Here is a 26,865-nt window from a genome sequence, read left to right on the forward strand (position 1 = left end):
TTATTGGTAACACTTATTGAGTACGATCAGCCACATCAACCCATCATACCTATGAATTTCGATTATTGGTGAATAGATAATATACTGGGGCTAAGGGAAGAATGAAATCGAAATCTGGTTTGTCCTATTTGGTCCAATCAGCAGACTGGAGACTTAGAGTCAGTGTAAATGGCTTTCAAATTACATCTTAAACCAAAGCTTGGGTTTTGCATTTATTGGATGCCACAACAATCTTTTCATAATGGTTCATCTACGTTGACTAACAATCAATGCTTCTTTTAACTATGCATTTTGGCAACTTCCAATGGTTGCCTCTTTTGAGGTGAAAGTTAAAAATCCAGATAAACATTGCATTAGAAACCTCTTTGATATTTTCCGATGCATACCTTCTTTTAAAATTATTTACTGGTTTCTTGAGGGGTTAAAGCTTGGCCCATGTAAGTGGATTTTTCATACACTTTGATTGATCAAGCTCAAAGGTTGATCCTACAACACTGGATAGCTAAAACCTCACCTCCTAGAATGCTATGAAGATTCAGCAACCACTTCAATATTGGAGTGGATGAATAAAAAAACTACTTTTGAATGTTTATACATACAAATATTTGGTCTGCTGCTTGCAATTGTTTGGTATTTACCTATCAGTAATCATTATCTGTGGAGTTCTTACTGTTTTTAATTTTTGTTCTTTTTGTGTCGGTGAAATTCATAATAACAACAAAAACAAGCAAACAATTGTTGCAGGCTAGTTTGGCTGTTGAAAGCTTTCCTCATATGGTGACTCACCGATAAACAGCCATTAGATCTCCCACAAGCTGTTACTCTCCGATTCTGCTCTCACTTGTGGTGGGAAGGAGAAAAAAGACATTTTTGTCCCTGTACAGAACCGAACATTTGAATGAATTCCTTTGCCACAGCTGCATCAAACTCCAGTAACGTACCATTGACTGGCATCACGCTCTGATATAGGTCCTATGACTGCACAGAAGGTCACTGAGCTTCGTTCTTTTCTAGGATATGAGCAGTTTGGAAAGGGCTGCTTGGAGCTGATGGCATTCAGACTTTCACTGCACCCTGGGAGAAGAAAATGTTGCCAAAGACCAGCTTTCATGGGGAAGCCTGTGGAGCAGAATGCTATTTGGAGAACAGGGATGGAGGCAAAGGGGAACAAAGAAGTTGCTTTATAAAACCCAAGGCAGACGGTTGACTTATCCGACACAAGGGGCTGAAATGGGGAGCTTGAATTCACAAAGTTGGCACTCTTCCACAGAGCTATGGTCCTTGCATTCCTTCTGGGTCAGTTTGATTCAGCAGAAAAGTCAACTTGGAAAGGAAATTCTAAGACTCGTACAGATGTCCTTTCCAGCTCCCAAGAGCAGTGTATGGGTCTTCTGTTGCCAGAATGGTCACTGGCACGGACAAGAAAGAGGTCTTGAACTGTAATGAACTCTTAGACAACTTGGCAAAATGCCCCTTTTAGGGAAGTCTTCCAGCTGCTGAGGGGATGGAATCAGACCAGTTTTAACAGCACTGAATTGCTCTTGTGTTTTAAATTCAGTGTATTTTTCTAGGCATCACTGAAAGCTGCTGTAAAAACTCTGCACAATAATAAGCAGCATACAAATGCTAGTAAAGAATAAATAAAGCCATTACAGTGACATCTTGACACTGCTGATTGCACAAGGCACTGGAGTAGCAACATCACCAAAGAGCCAATGTCATGTAGCAAATGTCGGACTGGAGACCTGAGTTCTAGTCTCTGCTCCATTGTGCAATTTACTGACTTTGGGCCAGGCAGACTCTCGTCCTAACCCATCTCACAGGGCTGTTGTAAAGATAAAATGAGAGAAGAACCTTGTGGGCCACCTTGGAAGAGAAAGAAAGCTGGGGTATAAAGGCAATTATAGTGATAAAGCAGGTGTGGCCGACTTCAGAGGACTAACAAAATGCAACATTCCAGAAGTGGCAAATAATACCTGCTTGAAGTTTCTTTTAATGACTATCACCGGTAGCGCATTTAAATTTTAATAAGTTTATTAAAAGGACAGGTCTTTTTCCTGGGCCATGTAATGGTTAATCACCCCACCCTTCATTATGAGTTTCAAAAAATGGGAAAATAGCCTGTACTGTTATCCACTGAAATAAATCAATAGGAGGACAAAATACTTGACCTTTTAATTAAATATTCCTAGAGCTTTTCTTCTTACAGTGCTTATGCAACCTTAAGAAAGGGTGTGTTTTGTTATTCCCACGGAACAGTCAAATTTAAAGGGCTGAAACTTAAATTTAACGCTGTAACATACAATACACTGTAAAACCATACTGTTTAACTTTACACTGTGGTAACAAGTCATCGATCAACATTTTATCTTTTGGGCATTTTTCAAAGTTGCCATTTAAAACACTGCCATTCTCTTTTGAAAAATGTTTTGAAGTTTTTTCACTGAACCTCTGTCTGTATGATAAATGAAACTGTAATTATAGGAAGCTCACAAGGTTTAGTATATAATTGCTATTTGCCATGAGCCATTTATAAAGGCAAGATAGCATCTGCACTAACTTTCAATTCTGGGTTTCTCTTGTGCATTGAGGGAAAAAGTTAAATAAGGACAGTCTGGAATCTCTGGAGAATGAAACCTATTTTGCATTTGGGGAAATTATATTAGAAATAAGAATATATTAAAGAAAAATGGGTCAGTGACAAAGCGTATACAGAGTGGTGTGCTAAACACCGAATGGCTTCCAGATTTTGAAACCATCAAACATTAGAACTTCCAAGTTAAAGTTTTTTAACCCTTACAGTCATTATTTTACTCATTTTAGTTTAACTCTTACCCCAGATTGGATTATGTATTCACTTCCCTATCAACAGCACTTCAAGTGCAAATGATAGAAACATTAATAAAACTGTATTCAGACCGTGCCCCATTAACACTGGAAAGGGGAGGACGTGACCTGCTTGCATGAACTGCACTGGGTGCTGTTCATTCTGCAGAGGCTTACCTGAAAAATCCAGGATCCAAGGGCGCCACTCAACTTCTGTACATGTATTTTTGGTCACGGTCTGCCACTGATCATCCTTTGGTGGTCACACCGTCTAGTGGTTCCCGGCCTAATACTGAACAGGCTTTTTCAGTGGTGGCCCCCAAAACACTTGGAACCAGCTCCTCGGCTGCAGTATGGAAGAAAGGGGAGCTGGCCCCTTTGCCCCCATTAGGCAAGGCCCTTAGGGTTAGCTGTCTGATGAACTGTGCCCGTTCTCTGGTTTTAATGCATCACTTTGTCTGCCATTTTTATTGCTAAATTCTGGTTTTAAGCTGCAGCCTTCAATCTGCATATGCCACATGGGAGAATCCTCCGTACTGGAACGTGTGCCTAGAAATCATCTAAATGAAAAGTAAAAACCAACCTCGAAAAAGCATTTCCCTAATAAAAAGTGTTTATCTGCATTTTTATTTATGTGACACTTGCAGGAACGCTGTATTTACAAATATACAAACACCGCTCATGTTAAAATTCTTACTGAAGAACCAGTCAAAATGTAATTTACAAAACCCCAAAAGGCTGTTTTATCAAAAGGAAGTTCCACATGGAAGATTTATCCAAGTTCCAAGGGTACCTTCTTCTGTACACAGCAAGAATTTTAGCTTCTTGAAAGCTGCAGTTGGGTAAGGAAAGCTAGAAACCATTGGAACAGATTTTCCATTTGTACTCCATCTTCTGAACAGCTAGCTCTTCGGGTCTCAAGATGCGCTAGTTGGGATGTTTTTGGAAGCTGCGAGCATTGCCCTCACCTTAGCCATAAGATCCTGCAAACGAATACAGCAAAAGGTAAGTGAGGTCAGGACTTTTCTAGGAAGTCTTGCAAGGACATTCTGACAGAATAGAGACAATGAAACTGCCACATAAAAAAGGAAAGTAAATTGATAAAGGCAAAACGTAAAAAAAGGTTATATAAAGCTACACAATACTGAAAGTTCTCCACAAATACACCATTTCCAAATCCTGAGACAAAGAGGTTAAATGAAGAAAGACTTGAAAAAACCGCTCTGATCCAGGAAGCCAAGAAACCTTTTCAGTCAGCCTCAAATTCCTAAAGAAGTAAAAAGCTGTAATGCCGCTCGCAATTTCTGCAGAAGATATCCTCCACAGGACCTATTCTTTTAGATAAACTGAGCACTGAAGCAGTCTAAATTACTCACTTTTCTTCAGTGCAAGACAGAAAAAACGGGCTGCAGGATATACAGCAAGGCAAATCTGCTTTTCCAAGACCACTGGGAAATGAATCAAGAATAGGAGGACTGTTTTGCTAGATCAGACCAAATGCCATCCAGGCTGCCATCTTGTATCTGACAGTGGAAAGTCCTGCATTTAGTAATGAGTAATTCCATCTGCAGCCCATCTTGCTCTCACTGCTTTATCTTACATTGTCACTTGTGCTCCATCTGGAAACGCAAGCACCAGTTTAACAAATGATGTGCTGGAATGCAACAAGGACAGTGACCTTTGCTCTAGCATAGCAACCACAGGCAGATACATCAAGCTGGTTCACATGAAGGCAACAATCCAGAGTTCACAAACCAAAGTGGGTTGAAACTCCGGGCTGTTCATTTCCCAGCAGCCTAAAGCTCTGCATTTGACTTCGTGTAACAGCCCAGGAACAACTCCCATTCGCAGTGTTTGGCAGAAGAAAGCTCTTATCTCCAGTCAGCTTCCAATGGAGATACAAGCTTTTGCTTGCAGGGGAGAGGGGAGGAAGCTGCTGAGTGATTTGGTCCTTTTTTCCAAGGCTTGTCTCATTTGATCACAGATGGGATGCAGCCCCCATGTCCTTGGACTGAACAAAGTTCTAAACGGTCATACAAACCCCAACTAACCAGATGAGTGGTAGCAGAAAGCAAAAATTCAGCTTCTGCACCTGCAGGATTGGTCTGCCTCTCCTTAGGCAGAGGTGATCTTCTCTTAGAACCAACCAAAGTTTCCAACAAATTCAGGCCATTCCTGTAAAAAGGATCCCAGCGACACCACAGGCAGCAACAGAACACATGCTCAATAATTGCAGCTTTGAAAAGCGACACGAATTATTAAAAGCACCAAAGAGAAATTTCTCAGAACTAACATATTAAGAGAAAACCAAATATCCGCTTAGAAACTATCTTGCCAAGTCAAATTAAATTTGCAATAAACACAACAAGATGATGCATTTTTAAGACAAGTGAATCTGAGCGCTGAGATCGGAGAATTATTGTTTTCCTGACTAGATTGCATGAAGGAAATTGAACGCATTAGATAGCGTTATATGCACTTTGCTTAGTATGCCAAAGGCAAGATATGAGTATTCAAGGCGCTGTGCTAAGGCTATGACCCACAACGAAGTGGAGGACATTTTTATTGTATCCAAACCAGTAAACAAACTCTACTGCATCCTTTCACACTGCTGCAATTCTTACATTGTTATCGTTAGCAGCATGTAACAATTATCCTTAAAGTGCTTTTTCATTAGAAAGTGTGGTTCATAAAACGGAAAAAAAGGACCAAATCTGTCGAATACGCAAGAGCTAACAAAATGCTCATCATGGTGAGGGAGAGGGGTAGGGTCCATAACGGGAGGACTTGCATATCGCAAAGGTCATGGCGGGGAAGAGCCGAAACAAGGAAGCGCTGCCAGGAAGGGCTGGGCATGCCACTCCTGGAGGCCGAGAGCCCGGCCCGCCATTTCCCAACGGTTCCCAAGTGTGGTGGAGGCTCTCTATGGGAATGAATGGCACCTGCTGGCTTATATGGGAGGAAGGACGCGCCACCAGTGTGGATTCACTCAGTTCCCCTGCTGACTTCCCACAAGACCCTGAGCACTAACCATCAAGGTCACCCCTGCCAGACTGCTCCTTAGCTCAACGTGGGTTAAACCGCCCAGTGGTTGTGGAGCTGGGCTGTTTAACCAGAAAGCAGCCCACACCTGTGATTCTGCTTCAGCCGCGTCACTGCATGAGCGGGCTTTACGAAGTAAGCAAATGAGGCCACTTCAGCCTCCTTGTCCTCCAAGGCACTTGGAAAAAAGATAACATGCGATAATAGCGTGCGCCACATAGTATGATTTGCGCTAGCTGGGAATGAGGACTGAGGATTCAGCAACAACAGGGACGGGAACGAGGAGGACAGAATTCCAGAGTCAGAAATGAAGCTAATGGGGAGAGAGCAGAACCAAAGGGAATGGAGGACAAGAAAGGAAAGGACACAAGCAAGAGGAAATCATGAAACAGAAGCAAAATGGTGGAGGGGGAACAAGGCCGAAGAGAGCAATAAAAAGGGAAAGATGAGGAGAGTTTGTGCTTAAGGCTGAAGGTGATGGAAGGCCCATGCAGATACCCGGAGAAGGCTGCTGCATGGTCTGACAGAGATGTGAATGATCGTTCATTTCCCCTTCCTGTGTCTCTGGAAAGCAAATCTGTTCTGGCAGTCTAGCCGCAGCACTGACACATGGACAGATAGGGCAACTCGCTCATAAACAAGACTTCAGATCCAGAGGTATATAGGTTACATATCCATTTGCAGTGACCCTTTTAGAAAGCCATTTCAACACTGAACCTGCAATTCAAACATGATGCGGTGCAATTGGGACAAAATGGACAGGGAAGTTTATCATCATTAAGCCTGAGATACAGGAACATCTTCAAATTGTACCTGAGTTATTTTGCTCTGTACTGATGATACAATTGCAGAAGAGATCTGGCCATCTTTTTCCAAAGATACTCCCCTAAAAGGATTAAAAAAGAGAGAGATACCAACTGTCAGTTATTGCAGAATTACATATATCCAGATAGTTCAACTAACATTACAAATATACCAAATGCAATGGTTCAGAGCTTGCTGTGTGTTCAACTCTCACTTCTGCCATGATCTCACTGGGTAGCCAAGCTGCTTTCAGTCTCAGCCATTGCCCCCCATACCCTGCCCCTAATGTAGGGGCAATAATTCTTATCTCCCCTTCCATGCTTCTTGTAAGGGCCAATGAGGCAATTTATGCAAAGTGCTTTTATTTAGCTTGAGCTCTGTGTAATCCTAAATATAATTAAACAGTGTCCACAGGAGGAGGGCTGATCTAGACTCATCTAGATGAATGGGCAGGCTCCACAGCTGTGCGAGCAAGGCCACCCTTGGTGCCTTTTCCCCAGTGGTTTCCAACTAGTTGTCTCCTGACTGCTGCCAGGTAGCCAAGTCTGACCAGGTGTACAGCTACGCTATTACTAAAAGACCCAAGGCAGCAGTGATTACCTGACGCTTAAGAGAAATAAAGAGTTTCTTAGGAAGAAAAAGCCCAGAGGAAGGACTTCCAAAATTCCTTCTCCTTTACATTCTCTTGCTCAATGCAAGAGTGGAGAAAAAACCACTCAATTGTGGAGCATAGAAGAGCCAGTACTAAGAGAAGGAAAAACGGTGGAGTATAAATGTAATAAACAAATGAAAAAATAATGAGTGGTAACTTTAGTCTCCATTAAAACAGCTGCATTAAAAGCCAGCACATTAAATATTTCATGGTTGAACTTAATGGAAGGATCAACTCTAGTTGTTTGGAAACTGTAGGGGTAGACATGTCCATGAGAGGAAAGGAAAAGCCAAATGCAGGCAAGCTTTTAATCACAGGTTGTACACGAGCACTTGGCAAGTGGATCTTGTGTTGCCAGATCTACACAGGAACGGAACGTGGCAGCAGAGTGAACAAGACTAATCCAGGCAGCAGAAAACCCACATGTGAGCGTTCACTGCACATTAAAATAAACTCTCTGCAAGCAGAAAAGAATGGAGGGGTCCTGCTTTTCCACTGGTGGGATGCTGGGGCTCTTTTTCTTTTAAAAATTGCACACACGTTCACATTTGTTATGTCCCACCGGCACCCCAACTTTGCCACACTGTCTCATGAGATGCCCATGTGGATCCACCTCTATGACCCTGCTTCTACTGCCTCAGCCACCCCTTTGGTCATCTAGGTTGTCTGGTCAAGCAGTTGCAGAAACGGGGCTCCAGAATCACCGCAAACATTCGGACAATTAAGTTAGCCAACCAATCCCCACTGCAACCCTGTCCCCCATCTACGTAAGCCAACAGGGAAGTGCCTGCATGGAACTCCTTACCCAGAACGCTCTTGACTGGATTCCCTACTCTCCACAGGAGAGACACTTGTGGAATGGGTGGTATTCTTATGCACGGACTGTTTGCCTGGTGAGGCTGACGGTGAATGAGATCTTGCTTTCGACTTGGTGTGAGAGTGAGATCTCCTTTTCTTCTTTTCATGAGGACTTCTGGAAGAAAAAAAGAAGAGTTCTGCTTAGTCCAAAACTCCACAAGCAGCTACAGAAAGAGCAAAATCTCCCCTCTCTTTCCAACTTCCTTGCATCAGGTATCTTTCTGCATCAAAATGCACATTTTAAAATAATAAATACCAATGTCTGAGTACCCCCCCAGCACCAAACTTACAAACTGCCACAAAATACAGAGGTTATGGACCTTGAATTGACCCTGTGAGGAAAAAAAAAAAACTTTTAAAAAGCTTCCCAATTTGCCTTGTAAATTTATAATGAAATTGCAGTGCTGATGCTAAAATCCTGAAAATAGCTGGTGTTTTGCAGAAGGCAGAAGAAACTGTGCTTCAGATAATGAGGTCTGTGGCTAGTAACTGCTATATTTGTCTCCCCGAAGACTCAGCTGTCTCTCCCTTGCAGTTTGCGACTGCCCCACATAACCTGTGTGGTGTTATTTTTCTTAACTCCTTCAAGCAAACGAAGGAATAAATAAACCCCTCCTCAAAATCTCTCTTTCCTGGGCAGCCCCACCCCATCACAGCTGCCTCGTTTCCACGCTCAGCTGCATTTGTGCTGCCTGTCAAATCTCATATTGCCAATGGCAAGTGACACAGCGAAGGACTCGGCAGTAAGGGAAGGAACAACTTTGCACCCTCCAGACGCGTGGGGGCTACAGCTCCCATCATCCTTCAGCGGCCAGCATGGCTTGTCCACCCCAGTCTCTGCTTCCTTCTCCGTTCTTCTGCTTGTAGCTGCTTTTGACCTCTAATCCCTCCTGAACTCAGTAAAGCGCCACGAGCCAGTGGAGATCTGGGTCCCAGTCCCCGCTCAGCCATGGAGCCAACTGGGTGACTTCGGGCCAGTCACTGCCTCTCAGCCCAATCTACCTCACAGGGTTGTTGTTGTTGTGGAAACAGAATGGAGAGCAGCAGAACTTTGCCAGCTGCCTTGGCTTCCTTGCAAGAGGAAGAAAGGTGGACAATATGGGAATAATATAAACCCGAAAATAGCACGCCCTTCCATTTGATAGGCTTCTTCCAGGGTGGCCTATGCTTATCCAGTTTGAACCGATGCATCATTAAAAACCTTACAAGTAACAAAGCAACAGGTAAATCAAACAGGTACCACCAGTCCAGTTGAAAGAGACCTGGGCAAACAGAATGTCCACACCTGGACCCAGCCGGGCATGAGACCTTGGCAGCGACCCAAGGGAAAGCATCACAACAGAAGTGCCTTTCCCCCAAGCAGACAAAAGGGACAAGTTTGTCTAACTTCCCACTCAAGGCTGGGCCCTTCCAGGGGTGGGCACTTGCGTGCTAACAGCTTTGTCACACCACGGCAAATGTACGCTGTGTTCTTATGGAAAACTAACCTTGCAAAAGCCAATGAATACGGACCTGTGACTCACTATTCTCCACATGAGGCTTCAATATGAAACTGTATTTTGCATGAGTAAAAACTATAAAGCCGCCCATTCAAACTGTCTCAGCTGCAGCAGTTAGCATGAAATTATTCTGAATCTGTAATGTGACCGGCAGACATAACCGAAAATTGCTATTATAGGAGGAAGCAGTTTTATGGAAACATAAAACCACATCCTGTGGTAATTTTTATGCAGGGACAAAACAAGACCCCTGCACAATTCATCACAGACTTGAGGCACCCAGCAAACCTATCCCACATAGGATCGAGAATGCCTTGCTCCATGGGGTGGCCACTTCGTGGAAGACTTGTGTCTCACATATTCCTGCTCGAGTATGCCCTGGGTCACACTGTCAGCTCTGGTACGGGGACAATGGTGTTACAAACACTCTAGTCCCCAGCCCCTGCCTAGCCTGCCTCATTCCGGGATGCACCGAAGACAAGGCACAGAACACAGGGAGTCGCCTTCCTGCGTCGAGCCTGGACATTCGTCTGCGCAGCCCATCAGCTACCTGGAGCGGCCACCTTCTGCAGCCGCTCCACCCCTAAGCTACGCCGCAGCCTGCATGCAGGGGCAGAACTGAGCATGCTTGCCGAGATGGAAGGAGAACGACTGCCTTTCTCTCTCCAACTTGCCCTCTGGGTGCTCTGGACTGCAGCTCCCGTCAGCCCCAGCCAGCCAGCGGCCAGGGTTGCTGGGGGGAGTCGTCTGAACCACTGGAGGGCATCCATGGGGATACGGTGTCCTGGAAGGGAAGACTTGCTCAAATCTCCCAGCAGGTAATGTCTTCTCCTGCAGAACAGCCTGCCTTCTAGTTGACGGAGAGGCCAGCACCTCCCTGGCCTAAAATCTTCCTCTGCCATTCCTTACATGGCCCCCTGGATTAAGAGCATTTCATAAATGGCGTGCGTTTTACGGAACACTCTTAGACAGAGCCTGTGACCTGCAAGGGCTCTTCAAGCCGCACGCTACAATTGGCCATTGGCAAGTGGCACAGCTAAGGGCTTGGGAACGAACGGGAAGCACGAGGGGCCAGGGGCACAGCCCAGTGTATCTCCCGCTGAAAGGGTCAGGTGGGAGGTGACCTGAAAGCCCTTTGCCGGAGCCCCTGGAAAACAGAGACCGCTCTCAGCAGGATGTTCTCTCACCTGGCCAGGCACTAGGCGCCTGCCTTGGTGGGCCAAGCTTGGGGCACGGCTATGAGTGCTTCTCCCGCTGCTCTGGTCTCCCACTCCCATCAGCCCCGGTCACACCACGTCGCAGGCCGAAACATCTGGGGCTGGGGGCTACGGACTGCACAAGCGACACACAATTGGAGGTCACAAGTGCCGACACGTGCGCCTTCCCCCTTTGGAGAGGTGGCACAGCCATCCTGACGCTCGGCCGATGCGACTGCCGAGTGCTGTACTGGAAGCAGTGCAGATTAGCAGCCCATTAACAAGGCTGCTGCGTATGTCAGGGCTGCCTGGAAAACTCTGCTAAGCTAAGCTAAGCTAAGCCAGTCTCTCAAGCAGCCAGCTGGATGCATCCAGCTGCCACCCCATGCGGGGTTAAAAGCATTCCAGCAGCGGCTTGCAATCTGGCAAGGGGAAATGGCTTGAACTTGCACAAGCCCAGCAGCTTCAGGACCCTCTGTTGGTCTTCCAGCCCGTGATGCGCCTCGCCACCGAAGGCAATACACGAGCTGCGGGCGAACAACAAAGTTCCTTGGATTAAGATCAGCAGGCTTGATCTGCTACTCGGAACACAACACGGCGGCGGCTCTGCCTGTTTTGTGCTTTCCGCTTTTCAGGATGATGACAAACTCGAGAATTAACCTCAGCGGCCGCTGCCTCCGGGGGGTCTTGTGCTGCAGTCTTTAGTAGCGACCCACTTGAGGTATCAATGAGTGGCTGGTTGCTTTTACAGGTCTGCAAAAATAGTAAGAGCTGTTCTCTAACTATACCAGAGGCCAAATGTCCTCTGTGGAATTGCCTCCATACTAAAATGCCAAGTAATAAACTGTTTTATAAGGCATTTTTGGGGTCCCACGCGGATCTTATGAGGACCAGGGCTTTTCAATCTATTCATGAATGACCTGCAATGAGAGGAATGAGTTGTGAAGTGGCCCAAGTGTGCTGATAACACCAAACTACTTAAAAGCAAGGGAGATTGTGAGCCGCTCCAAAGGGCTATCTCAGAGATGGGAGAATGGAGGTTAAAATGGCACGTGCAGTCCAGTATCCACAAGTATGAAGTATGGTGTGCAGAGAATGCAACTTTAAGTCTAATCTGATTGGATCTGGGTTAGCAGTGGCTGATGGAAGAAAGGAATCTTGGGGTTGTGGTTAACGTCTTTGACTACAATGTCAATCCAGTGCACAGCTACTGTGAAAAAGGCAAACACCACGTTAGGCATGATTAGGAAAGGAATTGAAAATACAACTGCCAGGATCAAATTTCCCATACACAAGTCTTTAATGCAATCACACTTAGAATATCGTGTATAGTTCTGGGCACCGCGTGTGAAAAAGGAGTTGGAAAAAGTGCAGAGAAGGGCAACGGAAGCAGAAGGTTGGAAAAACTCTTCAATGTGGTTACAAGAGCTGAGATTGTTTTGCTTAGGAAAAGGCGAGTCCACTTCTCTCTCTCTTGCGTAATATTTGAAGTCAGCTTCATTCCATAAATCTAACTGGTGGGAAATTCAGGATGGGTAGAAGGAAGTACACTATGGTAAACTGTGGATTTTATGGGCACAAGAAGTAGGGATGGCCTGGAAATTGGATGGTTTTAAAGGAGGACTTGACAAATCCATGGAGAAGGCTACACATGGGTACACATCTTGGTGGCTCTATGCTACCTCCAGTGTCAGAGGCCATCTGTCTATATACACCAGTTACTGGGAAATATGGAAATAAGGGAGCTGTTGTACCATATCCTGCTGCCAACCTGGTTTGTCACTGTGTGAACAGAATCCTGGACTGAATTAATCCCTGACCTGATCCAGCATCCCTTTTCTTAGGCTCTTTTATGTAGATGTAAACAGGATGGCTTACAGAACAGGACAATGCTGTCTGAACATTTTTTTTCTGTGAATGGTTAACTGTCTGACACCAAGGTCATATAAAAGGTCCTGAATCTTTATATCTATGCAGGCCCCACAAAAGGAGGAACTAAACCAAGGAGATAAAATTGAGTTTTTTTTTTTTGAAAACAGCATGTACAGAGTTTTTATAGGTTTTTTAGGCAACATCATTTGTTCAATATAGAGGCAGTATTTTAAAAGGTAGGGACAATGGATTATTGTCTCTTCAAAAGGTATTTCTTCTATATCACTTTTGTATTTGACGGTCCAAGGAGGAAAAATGGACATCAAAGTATTGAAATGTGCCTACTTAAAAAAGGAAAAAAGGTTGATTCCTGTGCCTTATAAACCATGTATCGAAATCAGCTTTCAAAAATCGTATGACCACATGCTGAGAGAGAATACCACAGAGACATCAAAAATAAGCAGTGTCAGAAGTACAGGCAAGACTTATGCAGATAAGTAGCCCATAATGGAGAGAAAAGGTTGAGGGAAGCAAAGATTAATTGTTTCTGTGGTGAATTCAATTTTGATGGTATTATGCTCACTATCAATGCTTACTTGTATCAAAGAAAATTTCTTCTTTACAAAGAAAAACCCCAATTACGTTTTTGTCCCCACTTGCAAGATTTCTGTGTGCCCCCGTGTTCTATAATATGGAGATTGATCTTGTGCTTCTGTGTAACCTCACACTTTCTCCTCCCAAATATACAGAGAGAAAGAAGTCCATGCACTACAGGGTTAGTCTGTGACAGGATTTTTACTGGACAAAAAGAGTGGAAAATAAGGGATTTCTATGCATTATGGAGCACAGGCATTGTGTCAGCTCAGATACTCCTGAGCCTTGCTTCTCTCCATCAAAGAGTACAAAAACATTCATACTAGATACGGTGGCAAGTCAACAAAAAGCCAACAATTATTTTATTTTTAAATGTTAATGTTCTTTTACCCTGAATGCATAAAGCCAGCTGAATGGCACAAAATGGCAGAAAAATCTCCACTTTGTATTCAAAACATACACTGTTCCTTCTGTTCCAGCTTGTATCTGGCTATCAGGCAAATGATTTCTGCAGGTGAAGGCTCTCTGGAGAGAAAAGGGTGTTGACTGCCTATAAATACCTAGATTTTCAGCTGAAGAACAGGTACTCTGAACTATACTATGTAACGAGGAGGGCGGCTCCTTGCATTTAGCGCTATTAAGAACTCTCAGGTATGTCTCCCAATGATAACGTGTGCTCCCATATTTGGGATTTATTACTTGGCCATTAATAATCATCCCTGTATTGTCAGCTTTGTGGCATCCATATGCATACCTCGATGTTTGCCTTTTATGCACATCAGGCAGGATGAAAAGGGGGAAGGCATGTTTTGTCTTTTGAGATTAAAGAAACAAATCTAATACTTGGAACACGGCATAGTTAACAAAACTATAAAGCTGTTGAGTCGTCACTCAGCAGATGTCTTCAATGGACGTAAAAATTAACAGTTTGGAAAGTGACAGTAGGTGACCCTGGGTCACCCTGTCTATTCCTCTCTACCTTTTCCCACAGATCCCGTTCAACAAGCTGCGTGACCAAAGAAGCTTGCAAATGTGTGATCTCCACCACGAGCTATGAATAAAGAATGTTAGCAAAGCCTTTTCTACCGTTTAGCTCTACGGATCCCCTCACTGTTGCTCTTGAGCAACTGCCGGATGCTGCACTTTGCATTTCATTGCATGCCTAATTCCCGCAGCATGGAGATCATGGAAGAAATGTTGGACATTGCTGAGCAGAACCACCACTAAACTAAAGGATGGGCTTGAAGACGCCAGGCTCGGTTTTCTTTTTAAGAGCATGGCTGCAATCACCCAAGATCACATACACCCGTTTTGGAGGGACATTTAAAAGCGGCCTGGTGTTTCACAGTAGGATGAGAGAGCAAAAGTCCCCAGATACCCACACTCAATCGTTTCACGCACCTAAATGCCCCGACAGCTTCGTGGCGAGCAAGCAGCTTAGCATCTGAGGGGAAAAGAGAGTTTGCTTTGCAGTGTTTGCTCCTCAATAAAAGATTTACATTGGTGGTTTTCAAACTGAGTTCTGAAGACTGAGCGGAGGTTTCTCAGAATTGCACTGGGCTTCTTGCTAAAACTTATTTTAATTGCTAAATTATTGTATTAGGATTCTAAAATTTTTAGCCGAGAATGCACCGGGGTTTTTTAAATGTTGTTTTTCTTCTTTTAAATTGTTATATTATTATTTATGTATGTTTTTATGTATTCTTTGTGAGCCGCCCCGAGACTTTGTTGCGATGGGGGCGGCATAGAAATGTTTTAAAGAAAGAAAGAAAGAAAGAAAGAAAGAAAGAAAGAAAGAAAGAAAGAAAGAAAGAAAGAAAGAAAGAAAGAAAGAAAGATGGATGACCAACTATGCAGGAGACAAGCTCCCTAAGAGACAGGTTGAGTGACGGCCATTATTAACAATCTTTTCTGAAATGCCTTGATGTAGGCAGGTGAGGGTTGCATCCTGATCTGTGCAGAGTGACAGCAACATATACTGGGTCTCTCACTGGCCTTCAGCCCCTGAGGGACAACCTAGAAGGTGCCTCAGATGACACAATCTGTTTGTAATTCCTTTGGTGGCCCAAATGTCTCAATGTTTTGTTTCGCTTCTTAAAATGCATATGCATGTGATCTTAAATCATTCTGTATGCCATCTTGGCAATTTCTAGTTCGGAACAGATGTAGGAAGGGATACTTTAAAGTAACCAAGGCCAGCCAAGCCAGGGAAGTTCTCCGCAGAAACAGAACCATTTTGCAAATGCAACTCCATACCTGGAGCGTGTGTGCCGTCTACTCATTCCGGGACTGTTGCTAACGCGGTACGCGGTTGGAACACTCCTCTCTTCTCTGCGCCTTTCGGGGGTGTGTGTCCTCCTCCTTGGTGATCTTGACCGAGACCTGAATAGGAGATGGGAGGAAATGCTTCAGCTTGCGAGGGAAGGCGGTGACCTCGGCTTCCTCACCTGATCTCAAGGGAGACGTGTTGTCTTCAAGCCTCATTATACAATGTGAGTCCATTGCACCACACATGCTTAAAAGCAAAATTAACAAGCAAGGCACACCGTTTGCTGGAGGTATTGTCAGCTTCCTGAGGATGCCTTGACATGAACGTTTTGTGCTCCAATTCTTTTGATTCTGATGCAGCGTGTATTTTAAGATCGCTTCATATTCTGAAGTGTTTAAAAGATAAAACTCACGCTGCTAATTGGGCACTGAAGTTACTTCCCCCCCCCCACAAAGATGGGTAACTTTATTTAAGGTAAGCAACCCAACACAAAAGTGCTGTATGATGCCGGGAAGGGGCTGGTGACTAAGTAAGCAAGCCTGAGGGCACCGGAGAAGATCTCAGCAGGCCCATCCATTTGGAAACTTTACACTCCCACAGAGAACTGACAACACCAAAAATATGCTTGTGATGCTGCAGGAAGTGTTGACTTCAGCCCGGCCTTTTAACCTGCTAACAGCAATCAACCACCCAAGAGTCAGGATTGCATTTGCTGATAAAGTATGTGTACCCTTCAGCAGAGAGCACACACAACTGGGAGTGGGAGCTGCAAAATGCTTCTCTCCTTCTAGGCTCCTTCAGAAAACTACCTTGGTTTCTTTTTAAGAACACTATGGGCCATTAGTTCTAGTTGTGCTTTCAAGTTTACCTCTCTCGGAGTCACTGATGGCAGATGCGCTACTTACTGTAAATCGAACCTAATTCTCCAACCCATCTGTGTCCCCCCCCCCCCGCCCCGCAAGCCCAGATGACTCCAAAATGCGTTTTGCTAGCCGTTTCTCACACTTCCTGGAGTTGCGATGACAGCTAAGAATCTGAAAAAACATTGATTTCGGAGCTGGGACGGACGGTTTCAGAGTGAAGCATTCGAACTCCAGAGAGATGCCAAGGTTTTGCCCTATCTCTTCAGCTGCTTCTACGTTAAGGATACATGCTGTATCTTTGATATATTACATTATATTGCAACTTGAGCAGAGATGCAACTCTAAAGTATGCTCCAGCACCCTACCACAGTGACACAAATATACCTCTTCCCCAGAACAGGCAACACGGTGGGCTGAGCGATTTTCTGTGGATCCCTCTGTGTACACTCCCTCACACTTAGCCTGAGCTATGAAAAAGTGAGCTACCCTGAAACAAAAAGAGAGGGGTGGGAGAACTTCCACCCACACACAAAAAAGGCTGTTATATCCATTGCATTGCTGAGTGACTGCAGCTTCCCTCGGAAATCAGATCTTTACTGGATCTAATACAGAAAGATGAAGATAATCATAATAATAATAATAATAATAGAAATAATACTATGAAAAAATAAAAGAGACCAAAGAAGTTCGAGGTCAGTCAGACACCTTGACGTTTTACCAGGCTTTCCCTCTAAAGAGCTCCGGCAGTCATATCTTTGCGTTGTCGAGGCTGCCTGGGAATTCCCGTGCTCTGCTGCGGCTCCCACTGTTGGGCTGCTCAGCGTCCCTGTGGATTCTGGAAGTCTGTGATATGGAGGCACACACTTCATGTTCAGAACTTTAAAAATGGGCTAACTTGGGAAGCTACGTAGGCCCCTGAAAGGGCTCCAGACTCTTACCCATAGCTAACTTTTAAAGGAAGCATGCTTAGAAATGTTTCAGCCTACAAGAACCCAGAAAATAAGGAAAAGAAAAACCATTAGCTTGAAATATGAGTACTGTGCATATATTTTCAAAATGCAGCCTCAACTTTAAAAAAAATTTTTTTGTGTGTTAAATAGGAAAGGGGCTGTTGCTATTAGCTCTGAAATAAGAAAAAGCCAACTTTTTAATATGACAAAGCCTGTAGGTTATCATCTGAGGCCTGATGTAATCTTCATAAGGCCTTCAACTCTATAAAGCCATGTTAATACCCATCACGATAATAAACAGGTTCTGTTCAAAGGTCCATTTTGGTGAAAGATTTGGCACATCATATTACACCATAAGGAGTGGCAACTATATGAAAAAACATTGCCTCCAAGGGAAATGAATGGATTTTGGAGTGATGTGGGAAACTCATTTTTGGCAACGCAATGAGGGAAAACCATTTTGGGGCCTGCCTAGTTTGACTTTTTGAAAATGAGACCACCAGCATGTCAAGTTCACTATGTCAATCAAGTAATCTTAAAAACTAAACCTTTTAATGATATCTTTCTTGGCTAATTACAATACACAACTCATTAGCTGGCTAAACAAAGTAGGTGGCTTTGCAAACTAATCTCTTACTGAAGTACGTAATGAAAGAGATTAATGTAAAATGAAATTCTTGCTCAACTGAACGCAAACTTGCAACCTTGCACTCCACAGCACCCCATTCATCTGCAGCTGTCTGATTATTCTCTCATGCGCATGTATAACACCTTCTCTGGAGGAGACCTTATTGTAAATGAGACTTTCAGAATAGGTGGCTTGAGGGGGTCGGTTGTAAAATTTAACTGCACAATCATTAAATCACTCACTGTGTAATCACTTTTTGAACTTCTTATCTCCTCCCCTCTAATACACAATACCACCCCAACCCAACCAATTTACTTGGGGAAAAAAATAAGGAGAATTCATACATACTTTATTAATGGAGCCCTTATTTGTATTTACTGATACTCAACTGTGAAATTTGAAACTTCTCAACTAGAACGCCACACATTAAGCCCTCCCATGACTGATGTTTCATAGCAACTAAATTGGCACAGTGTTAATCACTGCATGGCATCAGTGTTTGTCGTGAGGCTTTGAGACCTACTGGGAAACACAGAAATCTGGGGCTGAACCTGGATCAAAAAAAGGGCTCCAAGATTTTCCTTCTGTATCTAACTAAAATGGCTTCTCCACAGGGTCCCAAGCCAATGGCTGACAGGAGGCTCTGACGCTGATAAAGAAACGAACTGTGGGTGGCCAAAAAGGAAAGAAAAATCCCCATATGGTGCTACAGTAAGCAGAATGCAAACTCTTCTGGCATAAGAATTTGGCTCTTCAAAATATTCACATGCAGACACACATTGCTGGATGTCATGCGTTTGTGGCACAGACGGAATCCACTACGAAGCAAAAATGCTTGTGGGAAATTCCTGCCATGAGGGGTACAGCTGCATCTCCAAAGCTGAAGAATATATCTATGTGCTGCATGATGTCAGACTGGCCTGATTTTCACTGTGGTGCTTTTGGTTACATAGACTTGCACTGAGAGCCCTTTCAGAGTCAGGTTTCTCAGAGTTTCACCAGCAGCTTGTATCAAATCAGTCCAAAGACTGAATCAAGAGACTGCACACGGGATCAAGTGAGTGAGTGCAAGTCCCACACAAGTTCCTTCTGACCATCGGCTAGCCTTCTGTCTTCTCTTAATTTCTGGCACATCAGAATACTAGAAGCGACACTCAACATGTTCGGAATTCCACTTACAAGCTCTCAAATTCCCAGGGTGGAACTGTAGTGAAGCAGAGGGAATCTATGCTGCCAAAAGGCCTGTAATGCGGTACATCACTGGTGCCCTCCAGAAGTTTTGGACTGCTACTCCTAGCACTACTGACTGCTGGATGGGGCTGACAGGAGCGGAAAATCAACCCGACTGGGGCTGGATAGCAGGATGGATGAGTTGTCGTGCGCTGACAGGCACAGCTCTCCAGCAAAGGCTTTTCTGCCTCTTCTGCCAGCAAATCCTTTTAACGGGAGATGTCAGGTACTGCATCTGGTTCCTTCTGTATATAGAGCACATGCTTTCCTTATCGCTGAGCCATGGGCCCTCCCAATAAAACAAACACTTCACGTCTTTCTACCCTGTACTGCTTCCATGACGGAGGCTGAGGCGGTGCATGGGAGGGTTCCTAGGTACTGGCACTGGCCAGACTCTCAACCAGCCTTCAGCTCCTGCTAGCTGCTTCATCATGTACCTTCCGGCTACTCTTGGAGGGTCATAGGGCACATGCAAAGCTTTGGTGTGTTTCCATGATGCAATTTGTTCCAAGGAGCTGCTCATTCCCACACAGCGCTTGTTTCTGAGAACAAGGCAGCCTCGTCTTCTAAAACTCCAATCTGGTAATTCAAAAGCGGCAGCCTGCCCCTAGGTAGGCCCTGCATATTGCTTTGTGCAAGACGTCTCCTGCACCACTTAGTGCAATTGCACTTTAAGTTAATCTGCTAACTGTCAAACACCATCTATCCCAACTTCTATTAATTAATTCGGCAAACCAGTCCGAATAGTTATTGAAACAAGTCAAGGTAAAGTTTTAATTTAGGTTCTTCTCTCATTCTTCCTCCTCTCCCCCACACCTCAATATTCTTAACAAAATGTGTGCCACCATCACAGAGCCCTTATTAAAGCAAAACCAAGTTGAGCTGTACTGCTGGAAAATAGAAGCAAATGCTACCATTAAGACATGGCTAAACTATGACCAGTTGTTTAAAAAGTTGACATAGTTTGACACTTAGGATTTCCTAAGCTCTGAGAGAACTCACTATTTAATCCATTACTGTATCTTACTGTACAACCCATTATTGTTTGGCCACGGGTATAACACAGCCCCAGAATGAAGGCACCTCTGAGAGAAAGAAAACGAGCAGAGAAGAGTATTTAATGACAGCATCCTTTCACAAGACTCACCTGGAATGCCGGACAGTTCGATAGGCAGTGGGAAGTGAATGCTTGGCTTTCGAATGCGATCGAGACCTGGACTTGGACGAGTGATACTTGGAAGCAGGGGACCGGGATCTGGATCTGGATCTTTTCTTGTGCTTCTTTTTCTTCTTTTCCTTCTCTTCTTCTCTGGGGAGATCTCTACTTTTGCTTGAAGGCCTTTCGGGTAGCTTTGCTTCCAAGGCCGGCAGTGTCCTGATGCCCGTCAACAGAGCGCATGGCATGTTACTGACCGTCTGAAAGGAAGTTGGGCAGCTGTTAGCGCTGGGTTCATGTGCACAGTGCATGTCGTAAGTGCCCCTGAAGAGCCTGGGATAAAAGCCCAGCACTCCTCTGGGATCACTTAAGGGCCTTTTAGCAAGTTGTTGCCCTTGGACTCCCAACAACAGTGGCGAAAGCGCTGCACTGTGATGCAGAGGATCTGGGTTCCAGTCCCTGTTCAACCATGTTGCTCACCAGGGACTTTGGGCCAGTCACTGTCTCTTGCTCTATCTCACATGGTTGTTGAGAGTTAATGATTTATTTGTCCGTGGCTGTTTTGAGAACAGATATGAACAATGTATTTTGCCTATTATAAAGTGATTAGCTGAGAGAACCAGTCAGCTTCCCATGAAAGAGCAAGTCAACCTTGAATCATTTGACTCATCAGGTTCTTACGACCAGCGCAGAAGTGAGCCTTGCCACTAGCAAAATTTACTTTCCCATTTGTAACCCAAGAGGTAGTATCCAAGTTAAAATTGCTAGACTTCCCAGAAGTGAGAACCACAAGTGGACTGTACACTGAGTGATGACATGTTCACATCTTTTGTTAGAAAATGTGCCATGCAAAGATTTATGCTGAGCAAATATTTGTATATAAGAGGCATCTATCAACAATTAGCAACCCTTTACACTGAGGATATAAACACCTTTGTCTGAGGATTCCATCTCTGAGATTTTCTTACATTCACCTCTGCCTGCCAGTTTGATGCAGTGGATGCAAGAAACAAAGTATAATATGCCCTGGGGAACCAGAAAGCAGAAGTTATGTGGCATACGGAGCTGGGGAACAAGAGCAGTTTGAGCACTTCTGACTATCCAGCTTCCTTACATGCATGGCAGGCAGAATAATGAAGCTACTGCGCTGCCTTGCTATACTGGGACTCAGTTCTTATTTTTTATGCTTCTCGTTCTCCTTGCTTGCAAGACCTAGACTGACTAAAGGGAAAAGCCTGTAAGGGCTGTGGAAATGGGTTTTCAGCAGCTTGACAGGCAGAAATGAGAAGTAGTATATGCTGGATTTTCTCTCTTCATGACTAACGTAACTCTGTTTTTTTACATTTTGATACTTACTCTTCTGCTTTCCTCAGTCGTTTATTTGCAGAAGCCGCCTAAAGCTTAGGAAGCTTGGGCAATCTTGCTCAGAGCAAGAACTGACCCAATAAAAAGGAATCAGCTCTATTTTACATGCTGGTTTTGATGAGACACCTCACATACCGAAAGACATCAGATGACTTTCTAATTTCCACAATCATTGCATAAATATTCAGCAGCAATTCCTCAGTCACATAAAGGGTTTCATGTTCTGACGGCCATGTCAATCTTCCCCACTACTTCAAAATTAGGTTTCTAGACACCATTCACATTCAGAAAAGGTATAACCAAGCAGAAAATGGAGCCTGGGGCAATGTAAACTTTAGTACATTTCTGAGTAGTTGGTTTGCTGGGGAAAACATTTAAATGATGATTTTGATAGAAAAGTTGGGGTGAAAGTTGAGCTCAATGCACAACTTTTGTAAAACAAAACAAAACAAAACCCACAGTTGATTGGAAAAGCAAATTACCTATGTTACTGCATTAGTCTGAGTCAGACTATAAGTCTATTTAACTCAAACAGCAGGATTTCAGGCAAGGTAAAGTCCTATACATGGAGATGCCAGGCACCGAACTCTGGCTCTACCATCGAGCTACAGTCCTTTCTGCCTATCTCCACACACACAGGCAGCTAATATCCAGTGAAACCAAGAAAAATTTAGACGTATTACAACGCGAGATCACGACTGACCAACAAATCACCAAAATAACAGAATTTGTGTAGATAGCAATATTAAATGGATTCAAGGCCCCAAACTGCTTTTTTAAGCAAACAATTCGTTCCTCGGCTTCTATTTAAGGAAGAAATCCTGTGCATCCTGTGCAAGCTCTACTTTGCCAGCCTGACCTTGTACTAGTCAGTATGGGATGACAGAGAATAATTTGTTATAGGAAGGCTGAGCATATCAGAAATGATTTCTAGTTGCATTCAGTAACTTTTGTTTATGAATTAGGTATAATGAATAAAGGCAATTTGTAAGGTTAACTAAATGCCCCTTTTACATATAATTGAGACACATCCATGTCTGCTCACTGTCAATGGCTTTTTAGAGCCATATTTGTTAAAAAACATACAGAGTAGTAAATTGCCCTCTGGTCCTTTTTGTTGCAAAGGCTATAAAGATTTTATGGCATTAATATGGGAATTAAATGCATCTCAGGATGGCTGGTTTGCAGGAAGCTCCTAGCAAACAGAACACATAAAAAGGTAGAGAAGTGCTATGCACTGAGAAGTACAATAGAAAAGACTTGAAAAGAACATGTGATGCTGACAAAGGAAGCAAAGAATTAGGACAGTAGCTTTAGAACAGAGTAATGCTGTCCAGTTTTTCTCTTGCATTTACATTTAATATCTGTATCCCAGGACATGGTCTGAAGGCACAGAATAAATCAGCTTACATATAGTAACATTACTGATGTTATCTTAAATGTCAGGATCCCCTTCCCTCTGTTCACAACACTCTGGCTACAATTATATTACAATTCTTACAGATACAACATTCACTTTCCAGGAGTCAACAGTGAGCTGCAGCCCATGTTCAGACTGGACAAAAATATTCTATTTGACAGAAGACAAGCCCAGCTTATGAGGCTGAAGTGACAAGGAAGCTTATGTTGCTAGAAAAGGACACCTGGGGAGGTGTCCAATATAAGCCACCTGGGGAGATCAATAACATGCAAGGCAGAGGGGAGGGGAAGATGTCATGGCTGAACACAATGCCATTCCTGCATATGCGTATCAGTGCACTCATTGCTAGAAATCTTGGACATGGATGGACATCAAGAATTTAGTGTGGTGAGCGACTTGTACACAAGGTGTATTTAATTTATTTAGATCATGCTATTTCACTTCTCCAGTGAGCAAAGCAGGGCACCAAAACCGCAAAGGATTTCCATCATATAGATAGCCCAATCTGATAGCCCCCACATGTGTTACACTGGAATGGATGTACTGGCTGGGAAATTTATATTTATTTAGATTTATTCTATACTGCCCCATTCCCATAGGCTTTGGGTGGTTCACAAGACATGAAACCAACAATAGTTAAAAAATTCAACTAAACTAAATTTCAACTAAAAACAAGCATGTTAGATAAAACTAATCTGGGAAGGCTTGTTGGAAGAGATACATCTTTAACTCCCTCTTAAAGAAATCTGGGATATCTGACATTATCTCTCCTGGCAGGCCATTCCATAGAAATGATGGCAGTTACAGTACAACATCTGGAGGAAGCCAGGATACCCTGTGTTCCTTAAATCACACGGTATCACAAGGATACTGTGTGTTCCTTAATTTCTGATTCCTTAAAGCAGAAAAGGGTGTAATGAGCTTGTGGTTTGAAAACATAGAAGAACAGATACGAAGAGCAAAAGATAAGTTCAGTGCAAGGGAAACTTTATGGTGCTCAGTAGTGGAAACAAGACCTCAGGACCTGAGATCTGTTCCCTGGTCATTATAAGAGTGTGAAAGGACATCCAAGACTAGCATTAGGAGGATGTATGAATGGGGAGCAGCTTGCTCGTGTCTTGGAATGCAATCTGTATGATCAGCAGACATGCAAACATTTTTACTGCACTTGAAAAAGTACCGTACATTTCTACCGTACTAGATGGGAAAAGTCCTAGGCTTGCTAAGAGGCGGCCTTTGTAGCCGATATGCAATTTCAGTTATTTCTAGCTGAGCCCTGGAACTACTTCAGGTCTATACTGAAATTCCTCCCCTCACTGTGCCTTCAGCTCTGCATGACCTCTGCAGGTACAGGATCAATAAAAAATTGTGTTCCATGAAGCTGTAAGAGTGCATGGTAATTGCTGGATGTATTGAACACATCTAACTTTAGCCGCCTTTTAAGTGGTTATTCTAGTACACTGCTGTATTAACTAAAAAGTTAGAAGCAGAGTTTGCAGAGAAGGGTTAAAATCTGAAATGTGTGCCACACACACAAAAGCATCAACAACTTATGAGCACTTAATGGATGCCCCATATGCTTTTGCCAACGTTTATCTTGCAGCTTGAATTGCTGCCATTAACATCATGCTTGCAGCAACAAGCCAATGTCAAGGTATTTTATTATTAGTATCTTAAAACTAACAAGTGATTTTGAATAGCCTAGGTGGCCCATATCTTGAATGTACAGATCTCAGCTTATTAAGCAGAGATGCACGCGTCTTGCCCCAGAATAATTCATCCTTGGGTATCCCTTTCCTTCTTTGACAAACCAGAAGAAGGTAGGCAACGTGAAATCCTAGTTAATGTGGGATACTGAAATGTTATTTTCAGCTGAAAAGAAGCATCAAGCGGAAATGCTACCTTGTCTTGATTTAAGATAAGGGTCTTTCTCAAGGGAAGGATGTCTGAGAACCTCTGAATATTGCCCATGGTGGTCTAATCAAGGGCAGGGAAAAGGAGGATCCCAATGGTGGCCCCAAATGGTTGAGGCGTTGTGGGTCTCACCCCCTGAAGCTGCTGAGCCAGGCTCAGACTCCAGCAGAGCCTGTTCTCTGCCTGGTTCCATCTGCTAGACTAGGTCCAGTATGAAGTGGGCGAGGGAAAGATGAGCCATGCAGTGCTTCAGTTTCTGGACATTACAAGATTTCAATGTCTTGCCTTTCCTTGGCACAGAAAACATTAGCGACCAGCCCGCTGTGAAGGGACCAGCACAACCCACACAGCAGGTGCCACACAGCGCCTGCAGTCCCTAGGCATCGCCACGGCAGTTCTGTACCTTTGCTGCCTCGATTGCTTTTTTCCACAGATCAGCCTTCAGAAGTCTATTCTGTCCTGGCACATCTGTTTGCTAAGCCTCTGGCAATGGGCATCCACACGGCCGATGCGACCCCCTCCGAAGCAGAACAGGCAAAGGCAGTCTGTCCACAGGCAGTTCACTCCCGCACCTCACACATCCACGGAATTTTGCCTATCCAGTATTAAACTTGCCCCCAAAAATGACACCTTCGGAGCCACGAGGCCTGAAGAAGGAAAGCGACCTTTCAAGTGTATGGACCAGGCCAAACTTTTGGGCTTATCTAAAAACGTATCACAGCCTTTTGCCATCAGGCCAGGATGTATTAGTATGCAAACTGCCATGCTCCTGATTAGCTTTTAAAGTCATTATGCATTTGGAATTCAGTAAAATTCTATGCATCTGTGTCTTGTGAATATCTCGACAGAACTATTTCTAAAAGGAATAATGATGCTTCAGAAGTGAGCAGTTGTTTCAAAACAAAGGTAATAGGGTTCTCTATTAAACCAGGGAGTCAAGCGTCACAGTCAATTGCTCTTCAAGGAAAATGTTAGTGAAATAATTTTGCATGGAAGAGGTTATTCAATCTACATAAATTGTATGAGTTAATACGGTCTTACATCTATTTCAAAGACAATGGCTGGGATCCAAATAACTACTCCAAGAGTATCTAAGAGTTTGTACCTATCTAGCTGTTTTTATTTTACATTTCTTGAAAACACACATGCTAGGTCCCTATACCATGTCAAACACAAGTCCAAAGTCCATCTGGATGAACAGAAGTTATTGTGTAATTTTGTTGGATCCTTGCTAATGTTACATATGCTTCTTTTGAGGAGGTGGTGATAGGATATAATTAACAAACTAATCCTGAATATACTAAAGCATTGCACAGAATTTTATTTTCATAGTATAACCAGTCACCATGCTAAAAGTAAAAAGATACATGAAATTAAAAGCATATGCAGCTGTATGGATTTCTTAAGACCTGGTTTTTAGTATTATATTTGAAGTACTAGTAGCACATGTGGCAGACTCCCTTTAGATACTGATACTGCAAGAAAAAAGTACTTTGGGGGGGGCGGGGAGAGCAAGGGAGAAGAAACCAGCCAAAGAGAACAGCCCTGAAAATGGGGTAAGGAACTTGAAAGGGCAGAAAACCACAGGAATGGGAAGCTGAGATAAAGCAGTGGAGATATTCGATGCATGAAAGGAACAGAAAAGTTGACCCTCATTCTGAACAGCACTTTCTGAGGTTTCACAGCTGAATCTCAAGGCTAGAATAAAAATCAAAGTGGGTCCCCGG

General features: G+C 43.7%; 1 protein-coding gene across 6 annotated transcripts in view; it reads right to left on the reverse strand.

The window, feature by feature from the left end:
* Positions 1-2,156: 2,156 nt before the first annotated feature.
* The window catches only part of LOC123028754 (splicing factor SWAP), an 83,369-nt gene continuing 58,660 nt past the window's right edge, over positions 2,157-26,865 (reverse strand). For 4 of the 6 annotated variants that reach the window (XM_044440969.1, XM_044440968.1, XM_044440973.1 and 1 more), the window contains exons 14-19: positions 20,431-20,699; positions 17,181-17,318; positions 15,600-15,725; positions 8,130-8,297; positions 6,682-6,754; positions 2,157-3,809 (exon numbers count right to left, since the gene is read on the reverse strand). In XM_044440969.1, the coding sequence (XP_044296904.1) occupies positions 3,744-3,809; positions 6,682-6,754; positions 8,130-8,297; positions 15,600-15,725; positions 17,181-17,318; positions 20,431-20,699 (840 nt within the window). In that variant the 3' untranslated portion in view covers positions 2,157-3,743. The remainder of the gene's footprint in view (positions 3,810-6,681; positions 6,755-8,129; positions 8,298-15,599; positions 15,726-17,180; positions 17,319-20,430; positions 20,700-26,865) is intronic. The other 2 variants (XM_044440971.1, XM_044440970.1) reach the window with 1 other exon arrangement.

The sequence above is a fragment of the Varanus komodoensis genome, unplaced genomic scaffold (genome assembly GCF_004798865.1).
Source record: "Varanus komodoensis strain SLA01 unplaced genomic scaffold, ASM479886v1 scaffold38, whole genome shotgun sequence".
NCBI classification, from domain to species: domain Eukaryota; kingdom Metazoa; phylum Chordata; class Lepidosauria; order Squamata; family Varanidae; genus Varanus; species Varanus komodoensis.